General features: G+C 56.9%; 1 protein-coding gene across 1 annotated transcript in view; it reads right to left on the reverse strand.

Annotated features, from left to right (window-relative positions):
* Window positions 1–597: 597 nt before the first annotated feature.
* Window positions 598–9,652, reverse strand: part of ALX3 (ALX homeobox 3) — a 49,726-nt gene continuing 40,671 nt past the window's right edge. The window contains exons 3-5 of the mRNA XM_008566814.1: window positions 5,342–5,658; window positions 2,168–2,296; window positions 598–1,766 (exon numbers count right to left, since the gene is read on the reverse strand). Coding sequence (XP_008565036.1) covers window positions 1,461–1,766; window positions 2,168–2,296; window positions 5,342–5,658 — 752 coding nt within the window. The 3' untranslated portion in view covers window positions 598–1,460. The remainder of the gene's footprint in view (window positions 1,767–2,167; window positions 2,297–5,341; window positions 5,659–9,652) is intronic.

The raw sequence follows: 9,652 nt of genomic DNA on the forward strand, positions 1-9,652 counted from the left end.
CAGTGGGCCTCCCGTCCTTGCATTCCACCTCCCTTCCATTGTCAGTTCGGCCACAAAGTTCTTGGCTTTTTTTTTTTTTTTCCTTTTTGTCTTTTTTCGTGACCGGCAACGGATCGCAACCCTCAGTGTCGCGCCTGTACCGGACCGGGACCGGCAATGGGATCGCAACCCTCGGTGTTGCGCCCGCACCTCGCTCAGCCAGTGAGTGGGAACCGGTCTGTATGTGGGATCCGAACCCTTGGCGGGAGCGCCACCGCGCTCCCAAGCAGCGCACTGTAGCAGTGCGCCACCGGGCCGGCCCAAAGTTCTCAGCTTTTTTCCCCCCTTTCCACCCCCAATTTCCCAAATGAGCACAGTCATAGAGCTGACCTCTTCTCCCTGCCTCCCAGTACCAGCCAAAGCCACAGAGTCCCTGAGTAGGTGACAGGGCCAGGCAAGGCAGGCAGGTCCTTGAGGGCTGTGCTGCAGGCCCACCTTCCTCTAGCCTCTGGATCCTTGCTGGTCCTTCAGGAGGGCCTGGCCTGGCCTGGATTTTGGAATCAGGCCAGCCTTAAAGCAACCAAGTGCCAAGCCCTGGGGATCTACAGTCACCTGGTATAAAAAAACACTACCACCTTTATTATTATGCTGGGCAGCATATTTTTTTTTTACAAAAGTATCTTTACAAAAATGGGGGTCAGGACAGGACCTCAGGGGCTCAGAGTCTGAAAATCTGTTTTATTCTGACCAACATCAAATACAGTTTCCATGGCATAATTCTGGCCTCATGCCATGGAAGAGAATCTAAATATTTGGTGGTTTTTGGTTGCATTTCTGCACTGTTGGAGGGGAGGAAGACTCCATAGCATGTTGGGAGAAGGTACACAGGGCAGGAGTAAGGGATGGCTGGAGCAGGGGAATGGTACCTTTCATGCTGACCTCCACCTTCCAGGCCCTGGTCAACGCCAGACACTGGGTGCACACCACTTATGGTAGGGAGTGGGAGAGAGGCCTGCCCCAGGTGGTCATACAAGAGATTCTTTTTGGTTTCCCCTGTCACAAAGAGCTCCTCCCAGTTCAATCTGGCTTCTCCTCCTCCCATTTTGCTGGGTTCCCTGAATGAGAAGCCAATTAAGCCATTTCAGCTGGGGAGATGACAGACGGACAAAGTCTTGAGGAAGCAGTGTCTCCCTCCCCCCAGCCCAGGGTTTGGGTGAGAGCACCCAGTTCGTGGGAGGACAAATCCTACCTGTTTTGAAGCTCCCTTTCTCCTAGGCAGCCCCACCTTATCCTAAGAGAAAAGACCCTGTAACATGTTCCCTGCTGGGGGCTGAAGGTCCCACTGATCTCCTAGGCCTCTGGAACCCTCTGGGGCTGGGAGGCAGAGGTGTGTCCTCTGTGGCACCCAGGCAGGGTGAGCAGGGAGTGGCTGGGAATGGAAAAGGGGGTGGGCAGCTCAGTCTGTGTGTCCACGCATCCCCTCACGTGGTCCAGTTCAGCAGGCTGGGCGGCTCCTTGGGCTTCACCCTGAGTGAGACGAGGTTTGGAGACTTATAGTCGCTGTCCGAGGACTCAAAGCTGTGGCCCCCCAGGGAGGGGGAGAAGTCATGGATGGAGTAGATGCCAGGGTGGGCCGTGGAGGAAGCTGGCACCCCCATGAAGCCAGCCATATTCCCATGGGTGTGGGAGTATGGAGACATGCACGGGGAGGGGATGCCCTCTGGAGACACAAGGCAGGGCCCTCCAGGGCCCCCTGACCCTGGACTGGGCCACAGGGAGTTCTGCAGCTGAAAAGAAAGGGAAAAGAAGGCCCATGAGCCAGCAGCCCTGGGAGCTGCCTCCCTTACCTAAGGGCTCTCTGTCCTCAGGGCCTCAGAAGCTTTCTAAGAAATGTGCCCTCACCCCAGGTCTACCTCCTACTACCTCCAAGACTGCCAGTGGCATCTCAGGAGGCTCTTAACACTCCCTCTCAAAATGAAATTTTCTTCTGTAATTCCTTTGTGCCCTACATGCATCATTCATGAGACAGACAAGAGCCCACATTTGCAGATGAAGTTAAGTGATCTGCCCAAGGTCACAGAACCTTGATGCTGCTCCAGTTCTCCCTGGGCCAGAGCTCATATTCTTGCTGGCGACCCCATGGGACATGGCCAGGCCCTGACTCACCTGGCCTGGGTTGGGGTCTAACCTGAGGGTGGCTGTCAGTGCGGGGCAGCACAGAGATGTCATAGGCAGCTGTGAAGGGGTTCCGGCCCTCCTGGATCTTTCCATAACGCTCGCGCTTCCGCCACTTGGCTCTGCGGTTCTGGAACCAGACCTGGGGGCAGGTTGGGAGAGGTTGAAGGGGTGATAGAGCAGCCCTGAGGAGTGGAGCCTGCTGGGGACAGAGTCTATGGGTTTGTCCCCCTGTGGGGTGGGGAGCTGGCTCCAGGCTGAAGGATCTCGAGCTGAAAGCGACCTGTAAATTCACAGTGTTCTCAGAGGCAGGGGAGCCTGGGAAGGGGCCTGGGAGAGGCCCTAGCCCAGAGTGGGTTTACTGCCCTTGGGTTCCCAGCTACCACTCCCCAGGCTGAGTCACTCTGTGGTTCTCCAGCCTTGCTGTGTCTGGTAAGGATGCGGCAGGGACTCATGAGCCTCAGAGGCCATGGGCACTTCCTGGGTGTACTAGCGCACACGTGTTGGGTTTCTAGGCTCCTTGCCTCATCTCCTTTCCCGTCTACCCACCTCACAGCATCTGAGGAATCTTAAAGATATTTCTGTTCAGGTTATGGTCCTTCTTAAACTCTCAGTGGCTCCCCAGAGACCTTGGGTGGCCCAGAGCCCAGCTCCTTAACAAGGCCCCTCAGGACTGGCTGCTGCCCCTCTCCACAGCCTCATGTCCTGCCAAGCAACAACACTCAGTTCTTCCTAGTTGCCTCCCAAGCTCCCATGCCAGCTCTCCTTTGAAATACTCTATCTTGCTCCTTCCTGCCTTTACTTAGGTTTTCCCTGACTGTGCTACCCAACCCCCGACACACACATCTAAACTGGGCACCCTCCACTGGGCTTCCATATACCCTGGACCTCTCTTCTTGTATTTACCACATTTTAGTACCATTACCTGTTTTGGAATCTGTCTCTCCCATTTACTTGTGAGCTCTTGGCAGGTGAGGATGGCATATCTGTGTGTGGTATACATCTGTGTACATATCTGATGCGTTTGTTGTTTGGTATGTACCCTATGACTGTTACATGTACTGGCGTATGTGTTTTGTATTTCTATCATTTAATAAACATTTGTGTGTCAGGCTCTGTGCTAGACGTTGGCAATATATATATATAAAAACCCTCAAACAAGAAAAAAACCAAAGAAACAAGACAATCCTTGATTTCTAGGGATCTAGCTGGGAGCCACAATAGAAGGTAGGGGTGTGTGTGTGTGTGTGCGTGTGCGTGTGAAGTAAGGCAACTATCCTCACTGGGATGAGAAGTCCCACCCCAGCCCCTCACACTCCCTTCCCCACAGTCATTTCTACTCATGCAGGCAGGTAAGGCCCTGACAGAAACTGCATACACCAGTTTCCAAGCTCCCAGGCTGCAGAGATCCCATAACAGTCCTGGTCAAGGGCAAGGAGAGGCCACTGCCACCTGCCAGCTGCCTGGATTTCTTTTCTTTATCCTTCCCCTTCAGGTGGATGAAGGACCCTAAAGCCAGCAAATCTGCTAACTTCACTAGGAATTACTTCCCTGTGACAAACCATTTTCCTCTAGAGTCCCCACCGTGTATCTGCACCTGGGCTCTGGACCTGCCCTCTGCATTGTCTGGTGTGTGGTATTATTATTCCTCTCCACAGGGCGGGGTTTATTAGTGGGTGCCATGCTTCCGTAACAGAAGATCTCCCTACTCTAGGGCTCCAATCGTCAAGGAAGCTTCTGGACTAGGTCTGAGGGCCTTGTGGCTACCCCTCTAACCCTTCCAGGACTGAAAACATCCAGAAGAGGAGTGGGGATCTGTGTTCTTCCATGGGGAAGAGCTATTCAGACCCACCCCAGAGGCCTGCTGGGGTGTTCTGGAGATTTAACGTTCCAGACTCCATGATTTGTGTAATCGAGGTTCATCTTGAATGCTGGGCCTCTTGCCCTGATGACCCTAGGCTCTGCGGAGCCTTGGGGGACAATCCTGGAAGTCTGTTTTGGATGCCACCTGGGAAGAGTAGGGAAGCAGGAGGACCCAGCAGAGAAGGGGCAACAGCCCAAGCCCCTCTGGTGCTAAGTTGGATCCAGCTGCAGGATCTTCTCTGTAGATGGCAGCTGGCCTCTATATAGACTGGCCTACCAGTCCCAATATTCTGCCAGAGCTGGCCTCTACCCTAGTGCCTCCAAAAAGAGTCTATGGAAGGGCCCTTTGCAGGATGTGATAAACTTGAACTTTGCCTCTATGAAGCTTTGCCCCTCTCCAGTGGGTGAAGCAAACTTCTCTGTCTGAGAGGTCACCTTCCTTACATTCCCCTAGAGCTCCAAACCCACCCCTCCCAGCACTTCCTACTTGGCATCAGGGAGCCTGCTGTGATTAAGCCAGTTCACAGCAAGACAATGAACTGCCATCTTCCTCTTGAGCCCGACTCTTACTTGCCCTCCTTCCCCTTCCCCAACCCTACTTGCCACCTTCATGCTGTTTGTCATTTCCGACATGCTTGGACATGGACTTCCCTTTGCCCTTTCCCAGCATCTACCATCCTCCCCGCAAGGTTCCCCTCTATATGAAGCTGGCCAGAGCCCCATCCAGGAAGGTCTGGGATCTGATCTCTGTGGGGGACAGTTTGTTTGGGTGGAGAAGGGCTCCTGGCCAGGCTCTCCCAGCCAGGGTCTGAAGGTCACTGGTTCATGATGACTTTGAGGGTCACTGACCCTGAGACCCCCCCAGCAGGGACTATCCCACTCTGGGCAGTGACCTTGGCAGCAGCCCTGATATGTTTAGTACTTCACTGCTTCCAAAATGCTGCCATAACTGTGACCCTCAAGATACTCCCTAAGTACCCAGTACTATCATTCCCTTTTCCCAAATTGGGAAACGGAGACTGAGAGATTCAATGACATGCCCCAAATCACCTGGCTAGCTAGTAAGAGGCAGAGTTAGGACTCCCACACTGGTCTTTTTACTCCAGTAGGCCATTACTCCCACACCCATGCATAAGCTCAATATGGGCCACAAAAGCCTGGAGCTCCAGCAGAGCTGGGCATGGAGGGAGAGCCCAGGAGAGGCAGGCTGAGGGAAAGGCAGCTCTGTGAGACGCCAGTGCCCACCTCTCCCAGCCCATCCATCGTCTGGCCCACCTCTGGGAGGTCAAGGTAGCAAAGAGCCCCGTGCCCACGGTGCCCTCACCTGTACCCGGGCCTCAGTCAGGTCTGTGCGCAGAGCCAGCTGCTCCCGGGCATACACATCAGGGTAATGGGTTTTCTGGAAGACCTTCTCCAGCTCCTCCAGCTGGAATGTGCTGAAGGTCGTGCGGTTACGGCGCTTCTTGTTCTTGTTCTTGGTCAACTCCATGGAGTCAGGGAGTCCCGGGGAAAGAGGGACCCGCAAGCTGGCCAGGCAGGGGCTTGGTGAGCCTCGCAAGTTAGAGGGCCCGTCTCTGGGGCCCCCTCGGCAGTCCAAGGGCAGCTGGGGGAAGCTGGCAGCTTTGGAGGCCTTCTCCTCAGCTGCAATGGAAAGCACAAAAGGAGGATGGAAACCGAACCAGGGGTTTTGTGGGTGGAATGGAGGGAGGGGAAGAACATTGACGCTCAGTCTCCGCCTCCCCTTCCCTTCCTCCAGGCAGCCACCCTCCATGGTAGCTTGGCATTAGGAGGCCTGCCTGCTGAGCCTCCAGCTGGGGAGGGGACCCTGGGGAACCATGTGCTCTGTGGTCTGGGCAGAATTGCTGGGGCCGGAGGGGGGTTCATTTCGGGGAAGTGCTCTGTGGTGGTGCATTCCACAGAGTGTGGAGGTGCCAGGATTGGCACCACAGCAGGACCCACCACCCTGGCAAGGCCAAGAACAGGGGCGGGGGGACAGGGTGAGAATGGGGTGGTTGACACCTCCCACCCCTGCAGGGAAATGTGTCCTTGTTCCTGACTCTGCAGGCCTTGGTTCCCATGCATTTGTGCCCAAGACTCTGCTCCCAGGACCAGGAAGGCAATGAATGAGGATCTCAGACCACCTTTGGCTGGTCTGGCTATACCTCACTCTTGAACCCCAAGTCTCAGGTCAACAGCAAATTCCCCAGATCTGGGGTATGCTGGACAAGGTGAGACAAAGGACCTTTAGGAGGATAGACTCTCTTTATTCCTCCTAAAGTTATGATGTCTGGGCAAGGACTTAAGCTCCAGCGATAGAAAGGTGGAACCGAGATCGGCTATGCTTGGAGAAGGAGACTTGGGGGACCAGTGTCACAACAGGGCACACCCTCTTTTTGCATCATTCTCATCATCGCCTGCCCTCTCCTTCCCCAAGGGTTTCTGGCCGCTCCCCCATTGCCTGTGATTAACAGGCAGGGAGGACTCTGTTGCAGACTGGGAACAGTTCCCAGCAGCCCCACTCTGACGTGTTAAGCCTCACTCAGGAAGCTTGGAGGAGCCCTGCCACAAGCAACTGACGGGGCATAGTGAAAAATAGGTCACCCTAATCGCCCCCGCCTTCTCCCTCTGGCAAAGGACCCCCAGCGGCGTCCCATGAAGTCCCTCCTCAACCATCCACTGGGATAGCAGATGAGAAGCCACAAAAACAACCCATTAACTCACACAGGCCCTTCTCTGGCCTGGGGCCCATCTCCAGTGGGGGCTTAGCCCCCAGGAGGCCCAGCCAGCTGGCACCTAGGGGCAGTTTCTTCCCCAGGACATGGTGTCGGGATCACAGCTGTCATCAGGGGAGGACAACACTGGAGAGACAGGCTTCTCGGGATCTGGGTCTGATGAGTCCCTGTCTACACTGTGGAAAATAAGTTGGGCAAGGTCTCCCTCAGCTAAAAGGGGGTCAGTGACCTCCCAGGCTGTGAAATAGGCTCCCTATGTGTGTCCTGGAGGCCTGGGAGAGTCAGGCAGGGCCTGGCCTCTGGCTCTGCCCAGCCTGTACACAGGTAGCCCACAGTGATAGCCCAGGCACCAGGTCTCCTTCATAACTCAGGTGGAGCATAGGGGAGAAAACGCTTCAGTCCCTTCCATTCTTGGCCAACACATTTTGGTTCTAGGGGTAGTTCCGTTTGGTAGAAGTTTCAAAAGGAGGACTCAGGGAAATTGAACCAAATAACTGAAAATGGTCAGGGAGACCCAGGAGACTGGAAGGGCATTCCACATACAGCAGGCCCTCAAAGTGTGCAGCCTGAGAAGAGTCTTGGTGTCTTGGGTTTGCAAATAGACCATGATGGACTCCAGGCAGAAAAGCAGTGAGAGCGGCTCAGGGCTGGGGTGAGGACTGGAGTTTGGAGAGTGTGGACATCACTGCAGAGGGCTCCCCCAAACCCTGGGCTTGCTCATCTGCTTCTTGGACCTTCAGTGTCTGCCCCAACAGGACCTTCCCAGAGGAAGTGACCAGATCTGGGGCTGTGGGACTTGCCTTCCTGACCTTGAGCCACACAGCTGCCTCAGTCAAGGGATGAAAGTGCAGCCGGACTTAGAACTGTTTTCCAAAAACAGAGGCTAAGCCCACTGACCTCTGCTTGCCTCCCATGTCTGTCTGTCCAGTCTACAGCCCTCTCAAGAGAGCACAGAACTCCTCCGCCCTCATTCTCATTGCCATTGCCCTGAAACCCCCTTGATCTGCCTGGAGAACTCCAGGGAGAGGGCAGCATCCCTCCTCTTCGGGGGGCAGAACTTGGAGTAGTGTCCTGAGGAGCAAGGTTCAAAAGAGAAAAGCGACAGACATGGGATCAGCGGACGGCAGCAATCGAAGCAAGGCAGACCAGGAATGGAAGTCAGCAGCTTGAGTCTAAGCTTGTAAAAGGGAAGGCTTCTCTGTTAAGGATGGGGCACATTCAAGGCGTGCACAGGCTGTGTATAGGAGCCACTGCACCTGGTCGACATAGGGTGGTTAACTGGGAACCTGGGGCTCAGCACCTGGGTGTCCTCGACCTGCACAACCGCAGGACCACAGCAGCAGCTGTCAGGTGTGAAAGCCAGGAGCCAAGACTGAGACCTTTTTCGTGGCAACGGAACTCTCTATCCCTGCCCCGCTCTCCTGCCTGCCGCTCCCCGACCCCCGTCCCCGGGGGGCCAGAGCCCCCACTAGCGGCTGCCTCCAAGCCACTGTGCAGTTGAGAAGCAGCACCGCTTGGGGCCGCCTACCGGGCGCCCCACTGCCCTCACGGATGGAGTCCACTGAGGCCGAAGGACCAACCGTCAGGCTTTCACCTTTCGCCGCAGCCTTGCTCCGCGCCGCGCTTTTTCCTTTGCCACGCTGGGGTCGCTAAGCGACCCGCAGAGTTCTCCGAGGCCTGGGCTCCCACAGCTCTGGCCGCAGAGCCGGTGTGGACAAAAACGCCGTGCGTAGGACCCCGGCGGGTCCTTGGTGCTCTCCCTAGAGGTACTCAGCCTTGGCCTAGAGGCCTTAGGACTCTCCGCGACGTCCGCGGTCTGCCCGGTCATCCGGCTCAACGCCTCGGCGGCGGGCAAAATTCTAGCTAGAGTCACCGCCCTGGGTTCCGAGGTCAGGGAGCCAAGCTCGGGGACAGACTGGAGGCCCCAGCGGAGCAGGAAGGAACCGCCGGGTACTTTTCCGGCTCTCAGAGCAGCCACGCACAAGGGGCGCGAGGGCGGCTGGCACCGCCAGGACGCGGCCCGTGTCCAGAGCCGGGCTGGGCGCTCCCTGCAAAGGGCAGCCCGAGGCGGTGCGGGCGGCGAGCGGGAGAGGAGCGCGGGGCGCAGGCCCCCGAGCCGCAACTGCCCGGCCTCCGCACAGGCCGCGCCGCAGCTGCGCGCTCACTGGTCTAAATCGGAAACGCTCCCAGCCCGTTATTTTAAAAGCAGAGAAATAAGGCGGGCTTCCCCTTCGCCAGCCACTTCCCGCAAGTAGACTGTGCGGCCCGAGCCCCCCCGGGGCCTCTCTCCCCAGCAGCCGGGCTCCACCCCGCGCCGCGGTCAGCTCTGCCGCGGAGACGCGGGCTGCGCGCCCAGCTCGGGCCGGGTCTCTGCCCGGGCCCCGCTCGCACCGGCCACCCGTCCCTTTCGTTTGTCCGTCCTCCGCTCAACTTGAATCGTTAATTTTCTCGTCCCACCTGTCCTCGTTTTACGTTCTACTCTTTTAGGACGTCCGCCCTTCTTTCGTTGTGTCTGCTCCCTCCCTCTTCGTCCTTCCCCTGCTTCTCCATTTACCCGCTTCGTTCGATCTTCGCTTGATTTTTTTTTCTTTCGTTCGTTCGTCATTTACTCCTTTTCGTTCTGGCCAGCTCGCCGTCTGCCGTTTACCTCTCGTCCTCGCCTCTTTCTTCCGTCGTTTTGTTCAACTTCTCTCTCCCCCGTTTTGGTGGCGGTTCGCATCTTCTGGTTTTCTTTCTGCGCATTTCGTTGTCGGCGACGCCCCGGCCGTCGGATCCCGCGTTCCGCTCCAGCGCTCTCGGCGCCAGGGCGGTCCGGGCGCCCCGGCAGTTCGTGCGGGTGCGGCGCGCCCAGCGGGGACGCGGGCCTGGGGGGTGGGTCCCGCCCGACGCGGCGCGCCGAGCCC

The sequence above is a fragment of the Galeopterus variegatus genome, unplaced genomic scaffold (assembly GCF_000696425.1).
Source record: "Galeopterus variegatus unplaced genomic scaffold, G_variegatus-3.0.2 Scaffold16, whole genome shotgun sequence".
Classification (NCBI taxonomy): Eukaryota; Metazoa; Chordata; class Mammalia; order Dermoptera; family Cynocephalidae; genus Galeopterus; species Galeopterus variegatus.